General features: G+C 41.1%; 4 protein-coding genes across 10 annotated transcripts; 3 read left to right on the forward strand and 1 right to left on the reverse strand.

Annotated features, from left to right (window-relative positions):
* Window positions 1-723: 723 nt before the first annotated feature.
* LOC125764780 (RNA-binding protein 25) lies at window positions 724-5,623 on the forward strand. Its single transcript, XM_049429351.1, has 6 exons — window positions 724-1,440; window positions 1,506-1,774; window positions 1,868-2,842; window positions 2,916-3,889; window positions 3,957-4,330; window positions 4,483-5,623. Exons 1-6 carry the CDS (start codon window positions 1,363-1,365, stop codon window positions 4,573-4,575), a joined length of 2,763 nt encoding a protein of 920 aa, XP_049285308.1. The 5' UTR covers window positions 724-1,362; the 3' UTR covers window positions 4,576-5,623.
* LOC125764782 (protein yellow-like) lies at window positions 4,602-19,494 on the forward strand. 5 transcript variants are annotated; one of them, XM_049429355.1, is made up of 6 exons: window positions 4,602-4,717; window positions 5,729-5,817; window positions 17,869-18,097; window positions 18,179-18,366; window positions 18,438-18,605; window positions 18,674-19,494. In XM_049429355.1, the coding sequence occupies exons 1-6, from the start codon at window positions 4,696-4,698 to the stop codon at window positions 19,421-19,423; spliced, it is 1,446 nt and encodes a 481-aa protein (XP_049285312.1). In that variant the 5' UTR covers window positions 4,602-4,695; the 3' UTR covers window positions 19,424-19,494. The 5 variants fall into 5 exon arrangements, with proteins under 5 accessions (XP_049285312.1, XP_049285311.1, XP_049285314.1 ...); XM_049429357.1 differs by lacking the exons at window positions 4,602-4,717; window positions 5,729-5,817 and adding exons at window positions 14,612-14,944; window positions 16,068-16,151; XM_049429354.1 differs by lacking the exons at window positions 4,602-4,717; window positions 5,729-5,817 and adding an exon at window positions 13,095-13,245.
* LOC125764781 (LIM domain-containing protein jub) lies at window positions 6,454-10,754 on the reverse strand. The gene is made up of 6 exons (XM_049429352.1): window positions 8,763-10,754; window positions 8,173-8,686; window positions 7,793-8,109; window positions 7,653-7,715; window positions 7,402-7,567; window positions 6,454-7,338 (listed from the first exon to the last, which is right to left on the reverse strand). Exons 1-6 carry the CDS (start codon window positions 10,164-10,166, stop codon window positions 7,094-7,096), a joined length of 2,709 nt encoding a protein of 902 aa, XP_049285309.1. The 5' UTR covers window positions 10,167-10,754; the 3' UTR covers window positions 6,454-7,093.
* A 955-nt stretch (window positions 19,495-20,449) lies between the features above and the next one.
* LOC125764785 (dolichol-phosphate mannosyltransferase subunit 3) lies at window positions 20,450-21,264 on the forward strand. 3 transcript variants are annotated; one of them, XM_049429364.1, is made up of 3 exons: window positions 20,450-20,582; window positions 20,735-20,945; window positions 21,015-21,264. In XM_049429364.1, the coding sequence occupies exons 2-3, from the start codon at window positions 20,796-20,798 to the stop codon at window positions 21,147-21,149; spliced, it is 285 nt and encodes a 94-aa protein (XP_049285321.1). In that variant the 5' UTR covers window positions 20,450-20,582; window positions 20,735-20,795; the 3' UTR covers window positions 21,150-21,264. The 3 variants fall into 3 exon arrangements, with proteins under 3 accessions (XP_049285321.1, XP_049285318.1, XP_049285319.1); XM_049429361.1 differs by having other exon boundaries at window positions 20,465-20,660; XM_049429362.1 differs by having other exon boundaries at window positions 20,465-20,622.
* The last annotated feature ends 822 nt before the right edge of the window (window positions 21,265-22,086 follow it).

Below are 22,086 nucleotides of genomic sequence, written 5' to 3' on the forward strand. Positions count from 1 at the left end.
TTGTATGTGTACGGTTGTTTTGGAGGCTGCTTCAGCTGCTCGTGTAAACATGATTTTGTTTCAAGACATCCTACGGTTAATTGTTTTAGATTTTATTTTAAAACGAAATCTTTTAATAGTGTGATTATCGTGTAATACAATGCGCAATGGAAATTTATGGAATAGTGCATATATTCCCCACATTTTAACGTTGCAACGACTGTCGCCAAAACTACGAGCGCTGAAATTTGCTCAGTAAACAATTCACCAATACATAGCCAAGGACGTCTAACTGTCAAAATGAAAATCCAAGATGGCAATGTCAACAAAGCCTAATCCGCGACCTCATTACTCTACAGACTTTGCTTTCAGTACAAAATTTGTTTATTATTTTTTGAGAGCAGCTCGTGACAGGAAATTGGGTGATTCTCGCAGTTCGGACCGAATAGTTTATTTTGACATATGAGACGCGATGGAGGATGCGATAGCTCGAGTTATTTGTGGAAAATTTTCAAATTCATCGTTAAATACGATGATTTACAATAAATTAAGGAAAAAAAGAACGATCACAACAATATTCAATGTTATATCTGTTGTTGGTTGTGTTATGATTTCCATAAAAAATAACAACATTTTGATATTCTCCAAACTCATCAAGGCTTCCAAATTGTTCTTTGGGACACGGAGTGGTTGGTACACCGACTGTCAAATTTGTGATGAAGAATGTCAAAATCTATATAAGGGACTAACCTTGTCTACCTTCCCTAACGCGAAGTCGTCCAATCTTTTTTGCACGGATGGGCTAGCAAATTGTTAAGAAATTGTTCTACAAATTCCTCAAAACCGGCTCTCGGCTAGTGTAATTTGTGTAGTGAAAATTGTTCATATCCTACTAGCGGTTATTACGTTAAGCATTACAGTTAGATGCGGGATTGGTTGTTGGTGTAGCAGTACACGGAAGGGAGGAGAAAAGTTCTTCGTTTCCATCTTAGCGCGCCTCCGTCAATCCTCAGGGCTGGGGTTACGTGTGTGTAGCAGTGTGCTAAGTGTGTGCATCCCGTGAAAGATACCGGGAAGGTTGGTTGGCAAGCGGAACAATATTGTGTTCCACCATAGCAACTGTGGAGGGCTGCTAGTCGGTGTAAATCCAAATAATAATAAATCGATTGTTGACAAACTGATCGCCCGATAACTGTTCAGACATTTTTCTGAATTTATCCGTAAACATCGGCTGAAACATTTGACTAGGATTGCACGGCAAAAACATTGGTACGGCAAGCTGCGTCCAACCCAAGTTTCAAGTTGTTTCATCCACTTACTGTATTCAGAGGATACAATTAACACTGGATTTCGTATAAGAAAGGGAATCAGCATATCAGCATCATGTCTTTTCACCCCAGACCTCCGGGAACAACGATTGTTTCCGCGGGTATCCCGTATATTGCTCCACCAATAGTACAGGTAATACATGTCAAGAAATTCTGTGTTGAACCTGTTAGTGAAGTAATGATATTCCTCCGTTACAGCAACCTATGATGCCAGCAATGAATCAGCCACCTCCATCTAATCGTGGCGGAAGCTTTCGTTCCGGAGCAACGATTGGTTCCCGTCCACAGATGTACAACAACAAACCACCTCCCCAACCAGAACCTGTGTACGATGGTCCGATAGTGACTGTGTTTGTGGGTAACATTAGTGAAAAGGTGCCGGACCCAATGATAAAACAGATTCTGGCTTCTTGCGGAACAGTGGTGAACTGGAAACGTGTATCAACGTTTGGGTTTTGCGAATATGAGTAAGTATGTTTGGAGTAACATGTACACATGGCAAAAAACATGTACAAATGGGTTATACAGAGTTGATCATACGATGATTGTTTTGTTTACAGTCCTGCCGGAGGTGCGAGAGCCGTACGCTTGGTGCATGACCTAGAGGTGGGTGGTAAAAAGCTGGTAGCTAAGGTGGATGCCAAGAATAAAGCATTGCTCGATTCATTCCGCGAGGATGAAAATAATGCGGAAACAACGAACGAAGTATCGGAAAAGCGGGGTGATGATGATGCAATGGAAGCTATAGGTCGCATATTGGAAGACTTCAAGGAGGAACTGGCTGCGGCTGAGCAGCAACAAGAAGAAACACAAGCGAAACAGAAGAAAATGCTGCAAACGGTAGACATTGAAGATGGCAAACGGGACATAATAAACAAGGAAATTGGAAAATTCCGCAAATACACGGAGGAAGAAGAGCTGAAAAAGGAAAAGGAAAAGGAGCGCAAAAAGCGCGAAGAAAAGCGAGCAGAAGAGAAACAGCGTCGTTCAGTATCGCCCCGGAAGGATAAGAAAGCTTCAACCTCCTCTAGACGACGCAGTCGGTCTCGATCGCGTGATCGTGAACGGGATCGTGAGCGTGAACGGGAACGAGAGCAGCGCGAACGGGACAAGGAACGGGAACGAGAGCGCGAACGTGAGCAACGTGAACGGGAGCGCGAACGTGAGCGTGATTTGGAACGACAACGTGAACGAGAACGCGAACGTGAACGGGAACGGGAAAGAGAACGTGAACGGGATCGCGAGCGGGAGGATATGAAGGTGAACCGTAATCCGCGTGATATCCAGAAGGAGAAGGAAATGGAGGAGGAAGCCCGAGAACGCAAGAAAGCCGAGAAGAAAGCCCGTGATAAGGAGGCAGCATACCAGGAACGGTTGCGGAACTGGGAAGCTCGTGAAAGGAGAAAAGCAAAAGATTACGAAAAAGACCGGGAGAAGGACCGATGCAAGGAGGAAGAACGCGAGAAAGAAGCAAAACGACTGAAAGAGTTTCTCGAGGACTACGACGACGATCGCGATGATCCAAAATATTACAAGTGAGTATTACATGCTGCATGAGCTAATATTAGAACTAATGTCTGAACAATACATTTTTTTATATTTATCTAGGGGCCGAGAACTTCAACGAAGACTTGCTGAAAGAGTTCGCGAGGCTGACGCTGATTCTAAGGATCGTAACAAAGAGCAGGAAGAGTTGGATGAATTGAAGAACAAAATATTCAGCGGAGAATACGATAACCCTACGCTCGAGTTTGAGAAAGCCAAAAAAGAACGCGAAGATCTGTATAAACCGAAAATACTTATCGACGTGAATCTGGAACAGTCGCAACAGCGAGAACGTGAGCTCGAGCGAGAACGGGTTCGGGAAATAGAACGTCAGCGCGCTAAGGAACGGGAGCGCATGAATAAGGAACGTTACGTACTAGCGCAAGCTTCTAGGGAACTCGCTTCCGTCGATGCGGAACCAATCGAGTCCGACTCTAGCGGGCAGGACAATTTTAATTCACCAGCTGGAAGTGCACTGCAGGCAGCGAACAGCAGTGCGTCTAATGGGCCAGGTTCGGGATCTGCTAGCATAATGGATGGAATGGGCAATAGCAATCATCACCATCATCACCACCATCATCCGCATCACCATCATCAGCATCACCACACGCACCACAATGCGGCGGAGCAGCGTGTAGCCTCTGCTGGACAGCATCCACCACATGCTGGATCCGAAACGCGTGATTCCTTTGGCTTGATGGGACATGGTAGCGGTGGATTGAACACATCTGGTGGAATCGGAGGAATGCTTGATGACGATAGCTCTCGGCACTCGATACGGTCCAACTCGCAACACGGAATCCCCGAGAGTCCAGAGGCAAATAGTAACAGCGAGATGAACTCGATATCGGACAAATCGTCACATCATCACCATCAACAGCTACCGCCCCAACAGTCAGCAGTGGGCCCGACCATTAGTTTGAATTTGAACGTGAACGCGAAAAAGAAAAAGCTTGAAATGAAGGACGTGTTTAACAGCCTTGATGACGATACGGAAGAATCAAACGGTCCTAAAAAACGAAAGCTTGTTCCATTAGGTAAAAGTGTGTCCAGAAACCAGAATCCTTAAATTTGCTCATGATATTTTCTTAATATTTCTTGCAGAGTACGAAGATGGTCGAGGTCAGATGGACACACCCATTGGAACAGCAAACAGCACACCTGCAGGGACCGCTCCTAAATCATCGAAAGGTAAAAAGGATGATGCTTCCAACCGGGAAACACAAAAGTCACAGGAAGAGAAACGTAAAAATATTAAGAGTATTATCGACAAGATACCGACGGAGAAGAGTTCGCTCTTTAACTATCCGCTCGACTGGAACGAGATCGATAGTACGATCGAAAAGAAAATTCGACCATGGATAAACAAAAAGATCATTGAGTACATAGGGGAACCGGAGCCAACGCTGGTGGATTTCATCTGTTCAAAGGTGCTTGCTGGTAGCACTCCCCAGGGCATTCTGGACGATGTGCAGATGGTAAGTGGCGCATATTTTCAACAATTTCAACAACAAAAATCCAGTCCATTTATGAATTCTTTTTTTTTCGTAGTGCTTTTTTTGCTTCACGTTGCTTTCTTTGTGCCCATCTTTTTATTAATGAATGTTTGTTAATGTTGCCTTCGTTACAGGTTCTCGACGAGGAAGCTGAGGTTTTCGTTGTGAAAATGTGGCGACTACTGATCTATGAAGTGGAAGCAAAAAAAGTTGGTCTGGCAAAGTAGGTACGAACAAACACAGATGTCAGCCATGACGATAAGAAGCAAAACTGAGAAAGGAATTTCACAACATGGAATGATACGGACGGATACAAAACTACGTGGCCGTACGAAAGGAGTTCATACATGTGCTCCCTACCTAAGACCGGTGAGTCAGTCGACAGCGGTCTTTGAAATGAATGCTGTAGCTGGTGACCTTGATTAAGCTATAACCGTTAACGCTAGGAAATTGTTCAACAATGGAAGAAGGAATGTCTTGAGTGCGAACTAATGATCGCATGTAATAAACCTTTTTCCCGATATTTCCCACTGCATCCATTTTGTGGTATAACGACATGATGTACAATCCAAGAATCTGTTGACAATTTTTAAGTACATCCCGTAAAGAAACACGACGGGTTAGTGTTTCCGCTAAGAATGACATTATTCAATGATTTAAAACCAAGTAAGCAAAACAAAACCAGGATGTAACAAGTTGGTGGCGCTCTACTACTATTTGTTGCCTATGTAAGGTGTTCTACGTTCATTGAACTGTTTGACAGAACAACCGTTAGTGAGATTGTATTGCCATTAGCTTTTGTTTAATATTATATTTTTCATGATTTGCTTTGTTAGCTGTATTATCGACACGAGAACGTGGCACAAGATTATTAAAAGGACGAAAAAGCGAGGGATAAATTTTGGTTTGGTTCTGCATACATAATTTAGTACGAACCCAATGCATCGGTTCAGTAAAAGTGGGAAGAATAGCAATAGATGTATCAGAAAGCTCTTCATCGATATAATCATTTTCGTTTTCCCGAAAACGCGTGTATGTAAAAACCTAAAAACTCATGAGAAAGTAACAGCACGGAAAGCTGCAAGCAGCTTCAGAACGAGATTATAAAATCATTTACCTTTTACGACTTGTCTACAACATAGATGCGAAAACAATAGGGTTCACTATGATACGTACAGCGAATGTGTAAGAAAAATCAACAATTACCAAACATAGTGCAAGAAAGCCATATAAATACACACTCAGCCGAAGGCATCTATTGATATGTCTGCAAAACATGGTCCTTCAATTCCTTTGCGTGTAGCATTTTACGCATATATGCCCAAATAACTTACTGATGTATCAGTCGATTTGCGAGCTAATTCCAATCCTTTTTTTCAGTGAATGAATGTATTATTTGTGGAGGACAACGCTATGAAGAGTTATATTATGGGCTCTTTTGGCGGATGACATGCGGGAAACTGCTACATGTAAGTAGAGTGACATTGTTTTTATCATTTATTTGAGAAAAAAATCTAAATAAGTTTCATGTAAAGTTGCTCAAAGCGACTTAGAGTAGACTAAATTCTCCTTAGTTATGCGTTTGGTGCCAAATAGCACCAACACAGGTATGTGTTGTGCATGTAACTCGTTACTTATACTGCAACTTGCTCTTAACACAGAGTTGCTTACTTTGTAAATAAAAATTTCCAATATTGGTAATCACCACAGCAGATCCATTGAGAATAATTGATTTCCTTGGGATTGTATGAAAGCTGTGAATATACTTTTTTTTTAAATTAAACTTGATATTCTGTAAATGCTTAACGCAAGGTTTAATGTAAAACACTGCGAAAATTGAAATATTTTACCTTTCTCTACGGCTGTTCTATTGAGCACCGTAAAATTCCTCTTTAGTGTGACAGAAAGAAACCACTTTTGGTGATAACGACGAATACAGGATTAAATGAAAGTAAATAAATCACATACTTGACAATTTATTTTCTGGTCATATGCTCACTTTTTCTGCCACACTCCTGCTTCAGACAAAATTACAAATTACAAAATTCTGTTTAAATGAATTGTTTCATTGTCGGCACAATTGCATTTTAAAATAAAAACACAGGTTTTATGAAGATAGCAAATATGCTTTATCTTTATTATTCTAGATCGCGCGTTGGCAAATTTGATGAGGCCAAAGTAAATGCAATTCATGCAACTATTGCAGTAATTCCCATTCTATACGCTTCGTTCTTCACGCATTTACATCGTCGGTGTGATCACTGTTTCCATTATTTTCTTATGCCATTCTTTAAATACGCCCATAAACATTAAACGGAATGTTACTGTTTTATACTAGCTCCGATGCACGATCGTTACAACTGCGTGTATCTCATAATATCCTCACAAACGAGAGTTTGTGAATGCGTGGTGGATTTCACCATTTTACAGGCTCTGATCTGCCAATATGTTTATACTGCGGAACGTACTACTATTGAACACGAACGAGTAGCAAATGTCTGTGTGTACACTAAAAAAGCAATGAGTAACGATTAATGTTTGACACCATTTTCGCGCATGGATTGCAATCGAATGCAACGCGCATAGCCAATCAGCTAACCGAGCTAAGAATGTTAGTGCATAGTGCCAGGAATATACCAGCATTTTCCTGTACCAGCAAAATCATGTAAATATCGATTGCTGAAATCAATAATCTATTGATCTGAAAAACTATCTTTGCTTTGCAATTGATGGCTCCCTTCACCATTAACCCATGTATTGATAAGTTGCAGATACGGGCTCAAGAATGCGCCCGCGCCTATCTTGTATCGATATCTTCTGTATATGGCAAGAACGACACATAAGTCTACCTTCGTAAGGGTAGCATCGTTTATCGGACTCATCGGTCAATTGCATACCGCACTCCTCGCAAATATAGCAATCCACGTGGAAATCCTTATCCATCGCCACAACACGTACAGTGTCCTCTGTTCCCTCCATCGGTGTGATGCCTGGAATTGTAAACAAAAATATGCAAACTGGGTTGATAGTAACAGACAAATTGCTTGTATCACCTTTGCCACAGCTCGCACATTTCGGTGCAAACATGCTATGATAATCGTTCACACAATAAATCTTATTGTCCACGTCTACTGTGAAGGGCACACCGTCGAGACACTCGTTACAAACGCAACATCTGAAGCATCCCGGGTGGTAAGATTTGCCCATCGCTTGAAGGATCTGTAACACACGTTGCGATACAACCACCGCATTAGTATTATTGACGAGTATCTAATAGAACACCGTAGTTTATGCCAATGCTTACCATCTCCATGATCAAATGTCCACATATTGCACATTTCTCAGCCGTTTGCTGAAATCCAGAGTACTGCAATGAAAATTAAAGCATACGGATTTGCAATAAGTATTTTCACAGATGCAGTGCACGATATATTGATTGTGTACCATGTAATCTTCCTCGCAGTACACGCGCCCGTGCACATTGTAGAATGCTTTTCCACGGAGGGCACGCCCGCACGAGCAGCAGATAAAACAATTAGTATGGTAAAGGTTTCCCATTGCTTGGCAAGCTGCACCGGCGCCGGTTACTTTTTCCTTGCAGGTGTGACAAATGCCGAAATATTCTCCTTGTTCCTCATTCTTCTCCATCTCCTCTTCTAGCTGGCGTGTCAGTTCTTCAATCTTACGTTCAGCCTCGGTCGGCCCTGTCGGCCTAGGCGGAGTGACGTTGTACGGGAGCAGATTTTTGGTCAATCCCTTTGCTGAAATAAGCCAAACTTACTGCAATGACTACAATTTTGGACGACAGAAAATACAAATCTTACGTTTTCCCGACCCGGATCCCGTACTCAGTTGCGATGGTGTCGGAGAAACGGCGCCTCGTAAGCCCATGCCCATTGTAACGTTTCCACTCGCAATCGTAGAGCTGCCATTCGTCGCCAATTTGTTGCCAAGGGTGTTGTTATGGGCGAGTGTTGTACCTCCTTTCGGTTGACTGTTCGATAGTTGATTCTTTGCTATTTCCATCTCCTGCAGCGTTGCGTACTGGCGTTCCTGGCCCACCTGAACGGGCATGGCTGCCGTTGTGGAACCACTGGAACCACCAATCTGTGTCGTTGTGCCAGGCGGTGATGTTAGTGGGCTTGCCTTCATCGACTGCAAAGTGTTGTTGCCAGAGTTATTGTATTTGGTTCCGCTTGTCATACACACATAATCCGATCCATTGATATCCTCGACGAAACTTTTGTTTAGTGAGCTCGAACCAGAGATGGAGCTGCTGCGAGAGGGAGACTTGTTGTTTTTTTGCTGAGTTTTTAGCGCATCCGATGATTTGGGTGGCTGTAAATAACAAGATCACGAGAGGAGTATTAGTATACGAGTGTACGGCCTGGGGAATCAGTGAATTAGATCTTACCAGTGATGGTGCATTTGCAGAACCAAGTTTGGGCGATTTCTGGTGGTCGTAGGGCAATGCAGCGGATGCAGGTACACCAGTCGCGTGATATTTCACATTCGGTAGCTGTACCGGTTGTGGTTGTTGAGCAATTTTCACCGAAATGCTGCTATTGGTCGGCGAGTGATGGTACTGTTGTTGTTGTTGTTGCTGCTGCTGCTGCTGTTGCTGATGATGATGGTGATACATTGTAGGTGCAGTAGAGTGCATAGGTCCTGCAGCCGTGGCTGTGTTGCCACTTGTTCTGTAACTTTGCGAACTTACGTTCGTTGTTTCATAGATAGGCTGGGATTGGTGGTCCGCAGGGTTATGATACTGTTGCTGAGGCTGCTGCTGGTGTGGCATCGCATTGGGGCTTGGAGTTGTGCCGTCCGAACGCTGATGATAATAAACCTGCATGGATCCTTTGGTTGCCTGCGGTTGTGCCTGTTGTCCCGCCGATGGTGGTGACTGTAGATTCTCGTAAATCGGAGGTTGTTCTGCAACCGTCAACTCTGGAGGTTGCGGAGTGTGCGCGTATCGGCCAGCGACGTTCATCATTCCTGGATGCTCACGTCCTGGCATAACAACACCGTTCGATAAAATATAAGACTGGCCAGCAGAACCAACCGGAACCTGAGGTTGTGCCTTAATGTTGTGCGATTCAAACTTTCGATGGTCGTACAAGTGTGCATCCATAGATTGTTGCTGTTGTTGTTGTTGCGATGCTGTAGGATAGCAGTCAATGTTCTCGTATACCGTTTGATAACGCGAATCGTAATAATGTTGCGGTTGCACCGATCCTGCCAAGGAATTGCTTGTCCTGGGAATGGTACCTCCGCCACCGCCACTACCGCTGGCAGAGTGATGGGATGAGTTACTCATCGAATGGGTGGGGCTGTTGTTGACCCTGTACTGATAACTGCCACCACTGGAACTGACACTATTGCCTCCTCCACCAACCATTCCAGCCGTAGCAGATGCTGCCGAGACAGTAGCATGCGCACTGTTACTCTGCTGCACGGGAAACTTGCTCCCAGCTGCAGCCGCTGCGAGCATCTGATTCTGGTACCGATCGTACATTCGGTAGTCATTCATGTTCACCATCGTAGCCATAGAAGCGGCCACCGTTGCACCATTGCTCCCGGGAATCGTTCCCATGCCATGGACGGCCGATGCAGTTGAAGTCACCGTGCCGTAAGTATTGTTGTCTGTATTTGGATCTTGTCCACCGCTCCCACTGGGATGATTTGTTCGAGGTAGGGAACCGATCATTTTTCCTCCGCTTCCACTACCACCACCACCACTCTCTCCATCCAACCGCATCTGGTGCATTCTAGCGAGTAGCGCTGCGTCTGTATTCTGGGTATGCATTTGGTTCGACATTATGCAGGCCGATACGATTCGCTTATAACCAATATCCAAGACTGCTAGACACTGAGTTATTGTACGAACTTTCGTACTTATCAGAAGTTGCTTTCTAAACACGAGCCTCAAAAATTGTGCGTAATGTATTTGCCTTTGTTATAATACTGATTCCTTCACTGTAGAGTTTGTGTTTACTTTACCACATAGCTACACATTATTTCTTGTTCCCTGAGTAGCATCGCTAATCCATTATTAATTCCATTACAATAAAAGCTACTTGCACAGTTCGCACTGTTTTTTTTCTATTCTGACTACAAGAATTTCACACACATTCCCGATCTACATGATGCTGTCATCCAAGTAACAAAATCACAGATATCGAATAGACATCAAACAAACTTCAAACTTAAACATACCGACAGATGCAGCCAAATGCTTCGGACCTTCTCACTATAGTGAGATATTCAATTGATGTTTTTCCATTCAAACCAGAAGCAAAGTAGAGATAACATTTGAATTCTTGCTATATTAAGCAGTTTGATTATGTTATTTCATTATGTTTGCATTTCTGCACTATTTACTTTGGTAATATAAATATTGTGCCGCAGATAAACAATGCGAATATAAAGATCAAATCATACGAACGCTATTCCTCCCTAGAGGGCGCCGCTAAGTGAAATGGTATTCATTTTATGTATCTCCTTTGAAGAATATCGTGATCATTTGAACGTGGATATGTTGAACTGTGTGAAAAATACTCTTAGTTTTGGGTTTGTTTAATATTTGGGCAAGTCTTTTTTAATGGCAGTATTTTTTAATTGTGTGCTCAATTCCCTCCAAACGAATACCTCTTCTAACTAGTTTTTCGCATGACGGGACAATCTAAATGATACGAAAATTCTCTCTTAAATGAGCTAAACCTTGTATAATGAACCTGGAATATCATGTTTTTGGTGTTCGGCGCCGAAGTCGCAACATTAAAGAAACTTTCAGGTATGGAATGTTCAGTAATTGTTAAAGTCAATGCCAATAAAGAATCAATCATTTATTAACGTTTTTTCGTTTTATTTCGTTTTTTCGAATTATTTCGAAAGGTTTGTAAACAGATAAGCATCCTGTAAATTAACATTTTCTTTTGTGTGTTCATTTAAATTTTCACTTTTAATTGAAGTTGAATAAAATAGAACTTCCAACATAATAAGTTAATTGTATTACGAATGAAACTCTGGCTTCAAGAAGGTAGCTGTGATAAGAAGGTTGACTGGATGGTTAATTTCGGATAAATGACTAACTTCTTCTTCTTGGCTTAACGACCTTACAGGTCACGCCGGCCATTTCTGGCTTACTAGACTTATTTTACCACGTAGCCGAATAGTCAGTCCTTGCTACGGGGGAACGATCCGGATGGGATTTGAACCAGGTCCGGCCGTGTGGACTGGCGCCGTTTATCACATGCACTACCGGACCGCCCCCCAACTGAAATGACTAACTTATGGAAAGTAAAACTAAAAAAATATAAAATCTTTTAATTGGGAAACTAAGATGTGTGAGGAAAAATAAATGTGAAATAGAATGTGATTTTACCACGGTCCAGACAGATATATTTATACGCGATTGTGAAGTCAATAAAATAATTCTTACAAATAAGTAATTTTTAAAATTTGGCGTTGAATTTGAAAAGTATGTTCATGAATTAGAACGATATAATTTAAACCAAAAATTACTATTTGTAATATTTTTAATGAAGATATGAAACTAGCAGGATATTAAGAACTATCGTGCTTTAGAACTAATGTTTGTATAGTTCTTTTATCGGGCTTTGCTGCTACTTCAAAATGTTCCAATCGTACATAAAGACTTCCGCATTGAATCGGCACTATGATTGCGATGGTCTATTATGTTCACTTATTACAATTGCGATTGCTGGTGGCTTTTTCCATTCTAACCATATTAAGCCGTCAGTTTTTTTTCCTCAAGGCAAAAATATCCATACTCTGGAGTCCGTGTTTGCTACACTTATTCTGCGCAAAGAGAAGAAAAACGATTTTGCAATTAGAAGTACAATTATTTGGTCATTACATATTCTGCAATTGTTGGACTGTTGATCAAATATTACCGACACTTGTTCGGTTTGTGTTTGAACAACTGTGTTTTAAATGTTTCGTCCGAAACAGTATGTTCGACAGCCATGTTAAGATTGTTAGCATACTAATGCAATGTGGCACATCGACTGTAAGGCATTATGAACATAATTTGTATGTCAAATTAAACAATGTACCTCAATCTTTTTTTTTGTTTTGTAAACTAACTTGTTAGTCCGTATCGACATTTTTCTTCAGCATCGAACCTAAGAACCGAACTCGAAGAACCAAAGCAAAGGCAAACAGTATAAATAGCACACGCATCGTGACTCATCGATCTGCGATGGTTTTATTATCTTAACATGTTTTGCTGTAAGCAAAGAAGTTAAAAAAAACGTATTTCAACTGTTCATGATGTGCCTGGTCATTTGTATCCGGCCCACGAGTAATTGATTAATCATCGTAACAAAAATCTTCAAATTTGGAAAGGATGTTTGACGACCATTGTTACGCTACAATTCACTGCACACGTTTTAAGCTCCTGTTATAAACGTGAACAAGGGTATTAATTGCTTCTCTCAAAGACTTGTGTCGCTTTGTACTGCTTCAATACTATCATAACTATATCGACCGAAACATTATGTCGAAAGTAGTTCAAATTCGTTACAAGCTGTAGATCATTTAAGTTTTATATTGGTTATTAATTTTCTAATAACTAGGAGTATGAAGAAATGTGAACAGAAATATCTCTTCATTGCTAGCAAGTGCACTAGTTTAGTAAGAAGGGTAGCGCTACTTATCACATTCGATCATGACTTGTCAAAACATCGATCGTGTGCCGTCATCTCGTATGGTTGTTTGCTAAGAAAGCTGATTTGCCCGGGAGACCTTCACACTGCAATATGGGATATTTTTCAAAAGGCTCCAGCATGGTTATCATTTCAGTGCTTTTTAGCGACCGGGTTAATCGTTTCGAAATCCTTTTGAACTTTGCAATATCTGGCAGAGCAGAGAATGTACGATGGTTTATTAGGTTTTGTTAAGCATTTTTTACTGTTTGCCTTTTACTTAACAGTCACAGTTCTGTGTTATTAGTATCTGTCTTACCGACCACAAATCTATGTTATCAAGTATCATGATAAAATTGTGTTCTTGGAAGACTTCCTGTTGTTCGCAAAAGAAATATTTTTTTACAAATGATATATTTCATTACCTCTTTGAAGTGATATGTGTGCGCCACCTTGTCCTTACTAGCAGTTAAAACAAGATGAAACGGATGTGTTTTGTGAGTTTTTTGTTTAAATATGGGATTAATAAATGGAAGGAATTTAGCGTGACGCGAGTGAGTTTTTTTTGTGAGGTAGAAAATGAAGGATGAAGCTAACGAATGGAACCGAGCACAAAGATTTGGGCTTTGGTTGAAACAAAAACTGAACCCTCTGTCCTTTCAATGGGATCCGTTCACAAGTTTGTTTGCTTTAAGATAAGAAATTTATCACAAAGAGGTTAAGGAATGTATTTCACGTTTCAAAAAAGTAAGATCAGTACAACATTGTGTGATTTCGATTAAATCGAACGCAAGTGACGAACTTCCATGACGTGAAAAGGCTAATAAAATTCCAACGCATTAATGTTTCAAACATTGACAAACGTACTAAACGGCCTTATAGCGTTCCAAGGCCCTTATAATCCAATAACCCATATTGTATGTTTTTAAATGAATTGAATCTGGTTTAAATATTGATGAATAATGACGAATGGTTTGCGTCAGTTTTTACTTTTTCGGTTTAAAAAACCAAATGATTGTGTATTATATTAGATACAGCCGCAGTCAAAGTGCACAGGCATTGAATTAGCCATTATTGCCGATGCTGAAAAACCTGCTTTTTCCGCTGTATGAAAAATCCCCAATGTGATCTGGGCTTGTAAGACGCGCTAGATTGTTTAATCAGAATGACGTCATCATATTGAAACAATGATGGAGCAACGGATCATCGAATCATCCTCAGTGGCGGAGAAGCAGAATAACCGAAGCAGAACATAATCTGCCTTAAACTGTATAGCCACGTGCTTGGTTGTGTGTGTGTGTGTGTGATCAGTACGTAAAATAATTTGCATATTTTCGAAAAATTTTGAAAACGAGAACGTTGGCAAACGAGAATGCTAATGGATTTGTACTGTTATTTTTTCCGTATCCTGCTACGTGCGCTTCCTTGCGACAATGGTAGAACCGGCTTTAATGACAACGGCACAGAATATACCGAACAACATGTTTCTGATTTTTGACCGTACAATCCACGCTGCTTGTTTGATCTCTCACATTGCGTGTAGTTGTGCACGTAAGTTCGCTGTTTGTGCGAGGTTTCGCTCTGAGGCGTATGGGCAACGTTCGGTTCGGGCCTCGTCGCAGTGGCGAACAGATCGCGCAGAGAACAACAGCTCAATCGCAAGCGGAACAAGCGCGATATTGCTTGCAGCCTTTTGTGCTGTTGATCGTTGGAAAGTGTGTCCTCTAATTTTTGGTCGTTTGATTGATCGCTGACCGATCGGTGATCGGTATTGTGGTAGATTTAGTTAAAGGTTATCGAGTGTTTCCAGATAGTGTTGCAATATCGAGAGATAACAAAAAAAAACAAATATTAATCCGAACTGCCCACACCGCATACGCCAAATAACAAATCGCAAACGGGCACGTGTTTCTGTGTGAATGTTAATGTAAGTGGTTTACAGAAGGAGATAATTTTATTTATTTTTGCTATGTTTCACAAACCGAAGACTAACTTCGAGCCAGTCAATTTTGATGGCCAAAAGTCGAATGGGGGAAAGTGTTGGGAAGGACACTTCGCACGCTTGAGCAAACCGTCGCACGGAGACCCGTGCAAGTAGCATCACTCGAAAGGCGATACCATTCACTGGGCGGCAGCGGTGACTGATTGTGCGCGGGCATTTGGTGTGGTTAGTAGAGGTGGCTTCACATTTTCGATATTGCCTCACAAGCGCACCGGTTTCCGCAAGAATTGTACGGTGCGTGTGCATTTTACAAAGTCCAACGCGTACAGCACAGCAAAGATTGTCTTTGCAAGGGCCCCGGACGACGAATGAGTGGCAAGAAGGAAACTGGTTCGATTGTTGGGCAGTGGTAACACTAAGAAAAGAAGCAAAAGAGAGATCGCGATCCCACTAGCCGTGCAACAAAACCGTGATCGTGTCAAGTGCAGTGGTAAACAGTAAATTTGCGTTGCGAACGACTCATGATCAATCTTAGCGGAGGTGTGCGATCTTGCTGTGTGTGTGGTTGCGTGTTACTTAGAGATGATAATTGTGTTCTGCTGATCGGATTTAGTACCAAGAACTGTTTGTTTGGACACAGGTGTAAAACAGGCGCGAATTGTAAGAACAGCTTGTACTAGTGATAAAATAAAGTTAATGACACACTTATTTACTCAGCTTACTTAATATGTAGGGTTTTCGATTACTGGAATTTCTCGATTGACACGCGTATAGAAAGGATCGTTACACGCACAGTATGAAGTTCACGATTTGCAAGGTTACCAAAGGTGCATCACATTCCGTGCAGTAATTTCGGAAGCTTCAAACAGCGGCCAGAGACGGAATTGCAATTAAACGCGTGTGGATATTTGAACCGGGTGCCAATGTGAATGCGTTGAAGTTGTTCGATTATTAGCAGCCAAAGTGCTTGTATCTGTGTGCGGCATTTTGTTTTGCTTTTCGGTGGAACGAAGGGGCGGGTAGTGGGAAGCACAAATAGCAGCGATTGTTTGCATGAATGAAAATCAAAACATGCATTATTACATTGCTTACGTTGGCTACATTTCAGAACTCGTACCTAAGCTGCTAGGTGGTAGAAAGCGCGCTCCAAACATGGTTCTCTGTTGCTGTTTGTTTCGATTCATCGTTTTGGGTGAGATTTTGTTTGACGTAGGTTATTGTGGCGGTACGATCGGCGTATCGTGTATTATTGCATTGTGAAGACCATTTGATTCAAGTACAAGTGCAACATTGTATCGGTATGGTTTTGAATTTGAGTTAGAATAATTGATATCCTTAAACATAGTTTATTTTCCTTCATTAAACTATTGATCAACACAGCTCAAATTGGTTTTTAATCGTAGCTCTGACGAAGGGCCTTGGCTCATCATTTCTTGGATCACTTATTCCACGCCATACGAACATAAAAAAAGGATTAGGTTGAAAGTAATGTTATGGAACGTACAGTAGGCAAATTAATATTTTGTTTTTGAATTCTCGATCCTAATTCACGCAAGTAATTATCTACAGTATTGTGTTTAGCTCCTTTAAATAGGTAACAGATACTTGATGCAGTTTATTACCACAATAATTTCTGAGATTTTATACTCCTACTGACATGCTGTGATAGCACAAGTGAAAGTTATGTCCCGGAGGTGTGATTATTAACGAATAAGTTATTATTATTACCTCACAGCGCAATTCTCTTCCGTGGTACACTGTGGTGAACTGTAAATATTACGGAAGTAAGGAAACCGGAATCACAAAATATTAAATATACACCACTTTGCTTCACGTGTTTCAAACTATATTTTACTAAACGGTAAATTAAACAGTTTAAAACTCTACACAGTGTTAAGCACATGTAATTAACTAATATTTAATATTTTGTGACTTTGGCTTTAATTCGTTATACTTTTAGCTGAAACAAAACACTACTTCGCTCCGTAGAACATTCTTGGAAGGTGTTATAACTACAACTAAAATCAGCGCACACAAGGCTGTGCTGTGATAACAAGTTTTGCAGCGTACTAGGCCTAATGATTTCCTTTAGTCAGGGCTTATTAACAGTGCGCTGCGTATTCTAATCCACACAACGCATCGAACCGTAACCAGTTGGGTGTGCAGTTTTGGGGTGTGTTATCATGTTTCCGGGGTATGCACTCACAAGACACTTTTACACAGCAATGCGAACGATTTTAGCACCTACCGTAGGGCGCTAATGACGTGCACGAGCACGCACCCATGTACGCACGCCAGCGTAGCTGGTGGACCGTGAATATGAGTTCATAAGTCGAACCGATTCTATGCCAAATACACATCTTCATACCGTCCACCACAACGTGTGTGTGTTTTTTTGATAATAACACGAGGAATTTGAAGTTCACGGTTGAATGATCTTGCTGAACGATCGGTTTGATTGACAAGACGACGAACTCCTCCTGCCGAGTGGTGGTATCTTTCACGCTCAGGGTCATCAGGTGCAACTATCGATTGGATTGAGCGGTGTGCGCGTGCCATGGATTAGACAAACTTGTTTCGCTAACATTTACAAGGACAATCAACCAACCAGTTGATCCTCGCGATAGGATATTGCGTAATGTAGGTTAATCTGTTTCTTCCGATTGTGCGTGCGTGTCACTAGGGGTTGTATAGTTTTCGGTTGTTGTGTTGTGCTTCCCGTTCCCATCGTTCGTATGATTCTTCATTATGTGTGCGTATCAAACCGACACCCTAAACAGTATGAAACGTGTATATATATATAGATTGAATTGGGCAGGAAATGTATTCAGTGCGTTCTTGTCTATTCGTAAAGAAACATTGAATTGTATAGCAAGTGATTAGTAACAACAGTGTTTTTTCGTCCATAGCACACTCCTGAGATGGCATCCCGATCACTATTGGTACTGCAGTTGCTACTGATCGTGCCCCTTCACCTTGCCGGGGCACAATATTTCAGCCAACAGCTTAAAGGCGTAATACAATGGAAGGCAGCAGATTTTGCATTCCCGACACCGCAAGAACGTGATGAGGCACTGGCATCGGGACGATATGTTCCGGAAAATTGTATACCGCTCGACATGGATGTGGATTATTCCAGTAAGTTTAGCTTCTGCTCAAAAAGGGCAGTGACACGTGTGAGGGTAACGTTTTTAACTTATTGTAACACTCCACATCTAGATCCAGCCCGGTCTCGTTTGTTTGTTACCATTCCAAGGTTTGTTGAGGGTATCCCATACACACTAGGTCGTGTTAGTCGTGCTCAGGGACCTTCCGGCCCATTGATAGAACCGTACCCGAACGCAGCTATACAGGCAAGACCTGAGAACAACAATTGTCAAGGAATTGTGTCCGTTTTTCGCATCAAGGTGTGTATAAAATGTTACAAAGAATCTGCAATAGGTACAGTACTAATTGTTTCTTACATCCCATCCAACAGATTGATGAATGTAATCGAATGTGGGTGCTCGATACTGGTAAGATCGGAGAAAAACGCATCTGTCTGCCACAGTTGCTGGTGTTTGACATGAAAACCGACAAAATCATTCATCGCTATCAAATTCCCGCCGATCAGCTCGTGTGTGAGTTGTCCCTGTTGGTAAACTTGGTACGTATCTCAGCATATAGCACAATGGGATGATGAGATAATATTGAATTTCCTCATTTCATATACAGCTCGTAGATGTCCAGGATCCGGCACCGCTTGGATCGTGCAAAAGTACAAAAGTATACATGGCGGATGTCACTGCACCGGCGATGATCGTGTACGATATGGCAAGAAGCAAATCGTGGCGCATTACGAACAAACAAATGCATCCCAATCCCGACCATGGTACCTTCACTATCTCTAACGAGAGCTTCGATCTTATGGACGGGATCGTGGCAATGGCATTGTCTCCGCGTATACCATCGGATAATGTGGTATTTTCGTCAAACTACGGTACTAACTGGCGCCCATCCAACGATCGATTGATGTATTTCCATGCACTGGCATCAGTGACGGAGAATGCGGTTCGAACTTCTGTGTTGCATAACGACACAGCCTGGGAGGAAGACGTTGAAGCACTGCCACGATCCTTCCGGCCAATCGGAGTACGTCCATCGCAGGCAGTAGCGGAGGCCATGGACAGCAATGGGAATCTGTTCTTTGGATTGCTTGGACAAAATGCAATTGCGTGCTGGGATTCGACGACACCGTACAACCCGTCGAACATGCGCATCATTTCACAAAACAGTGAAACGTTGCAGTTTCCCAGCGGTGTGAAGATCATCCGCAACCGCAAAGGAGCCGAAGAGCTTTGGGTGTTAACCTGCCGTTTTCAGAAGGTTATGACGGGATCTTTGAACACCAACGAGACCAATTTCAGAATACAAGCCATACAGATTCCGGAATTGCTAGGATATAAAAGCTCATGTAGAGTGTGAAATCTTGGAATGGGTTAGCAAGATGGAAGAGAAAGTTTGAAAATAAATCGTTACCATTAAGATACAGTAAACTTTACGTGTTGGTGGGTTTTACTCCCGGATATTTTGTTTCCAACACTTCACAAGGTGCCCTAGTTCACAAGGCAGTATGAATAAATGAATAACAACAATCTTTTAAATTTTATCGCTTTTCATTACGAACTTTGACAAATTGACAAAGTTCCCAGTTTATGTTTTATTTTCGAAATCTTTCAATTCGCTATTCACAATTCTTTTCCACGGAGTTGTCTGATCCTCTTGGTTTTAGAACACTGTATTGTGGTTTAGTCTGTCCGACATTACTTATCTGGTCGCCAAATTTTGGAGCTTTCTTCACTGGAATCTAGACGATTAGCTCAAGATACACTTATCGGTGATTTGCTTCTTCGAGTTAACGACTGGTCTCTTGTTTCAGGCAATTCAATGTTTTTGTGATCATTTTGACTTTAGTATTTCTCTATCTGCCTTCCGTTCTCGTCTGCCATCCTCTGTTCTTCAACAATATCTCTCTACTAAATTCTATTTTCTTTATATCTTCCATATTATCCTTTTCTTTATTGCTATCTTCTCTGTGGCGGGTTTTCCTGGTCGTTGAATATTCTGGATCCTTCAGTATACTTTAGTTTATGTTTTTTAGGATTATTATTAATATTATTTTGAACTTTACATGCAAAACAAAATGATCTTAAAATTATTTAATGAACAAAGAGCAATCAAATTTATTCAAGACACTGTTTATATTGCGTTATTTTCAAATTTGCGATTTAATTTATGCAATGAAATTTATCACACTTCACATTTTGTTTGTATTACAAACGATTACATGATACAATATGCGTTTTTTATGTGATTCGATATTGAAATTTTAGATAACAGCTTTCTTTTCCTGTTTTGAACTGGTATACAGTCATTGGGACATTATACCAGCTCAATAGGCGTTTTTATGTTGTTTGACAGGCTTCGAAAGAGACAAACATATTACACCAGCTCGTTCTATTTCTTTCGCACGGTTGCTCGTCATTTCTGTATTCGTATTTGATGCTTGCATTTCGTTTGGGTTTTAAACAAATTGTAAACAGAACTTCTTTTGAAGTGCAATTAAACAAAGATCAGTGTTCAGGTAAGGCGTAAAGTTGATTAAAATTTGTGTGGGTAAGAGGGTAAGAATAAAGCGCTCTTACTTCAAAGCAAGCACGAAGTAAATGGTTACCGATTGTGAGCTGAGGATCAACCACAACATCTAAAAATGTTGATGTTTTTGCATAATTCTAGCCTTTTAATATACCGGAACGCAACTATAAAAGTGTTATTCTACCGGCAATCAACGCACATCATGACGAAACTGTTCGAATGGTTAATGGCTGCGGCCTGTTTTTTCAGTGTGTATTTTGCTATCGTTCTTCGCCAAGTAAAACATGAAGTGTTGGATCAGTACATGCTAGAAATTCAGCTTTCGCCTATATTTCTGGTGCTAATTTTCGGTGTAAGTAGAAAGTAAATAACATTCAAAACGCACCAGCCGTTCAAGTTTGGCATTTTCTTACATTTGTAGGTCTTCTCTGCCACCGTGGTATTGTATCGAACTTTCACCTTTAACAACTGCGAGGAAGCTGCCAAAGAGCTGATGGAACAGATTAAAGAAGCTAAAGCTGATCTGAGAAGTAAAGGTTTAGTGTTGAGTGATTAACACTTGATGATGCTGCAGTTTGTTTTGATGGAGATGGAGTTTGTTTTGTAAATAAAAGTTTTAAAGAAAGTTACAAGAATTGCTACGTAAGGGCAATCATGCACCCGTGAACAAATGCTTTAATATTGTTTTATACAACCCAATATGTGTGCAATATGTAAAGAAAACGTTCAAAATTCACTGCTCACAATGCGTCATTTCAACAACAAATCTCAAATGGTAATTCAATTTGAACTGCAAACACAAAGATCGCTTCAAATGTAACGTTTCATGTAGATTCTTACAAAAGATTCTTTACAAACTCATTTTTCAACTATCTGAAACCCCTTCCAAATGCGTCTATTAACATTAAATTGCTAATTGAAGTAGTATCACTTTGAACGCTGTCGGTACCGAACTTTTGTTAAAATAGCTATGCATGACTAATGGCAATATGGCTTACGATCGGTCAACGTGATTTTTTTATTATTCAACCCTTTGTAAAACAAAATCATGGATTCTTTTGGGGCTAAATGCGATCGAAACCTGTTTCAATCTTCATCATCTTCAAACATCTTCAATAGAACAAGAAAAATCACTACACACTGGCAAGAAAACTGTCCACACGATCACTGTAGAACTTTTCTACCACTCCGAAAGCATCGAAACTTGGATTTTATTTCATTCGCTTCTTGTCCGTATGTTTTCTTACTCATTCGTGTACATCTTATTTATACATTCGCTTTGATTTGTGTGTGAATGCCAAAATATGTTCGGGTCCAGATATAAAAAGTCCCAGAATAGAAACCATGATCGTTCTGGATTGTACATTCCTGTAAGCTTTGTCAGGCGGAAAGCTTCACATAGGTACACGATTATGCAAATAGGAGTTCTATTCATGTGAAGGCATATTGAGCTATTTCCCTGCTGCATAGAACACATTCAGTATTTGTAAAAT

This window comes from Anopheles funestus, chromosome 2RL (genome assembly GCF_943734845.2).
Source record: "Anopheles funestus chromosome 2RL, idAnoFuneDA-416_04, whole genome shotgun sequence".
Taxonomy (NCBI): domain Eukaryota; kingdom Metazoa; phylum Arthropoda; class Insecta; order Diptera; family Culicidae; genus Anopheles; species Anopheles funestus.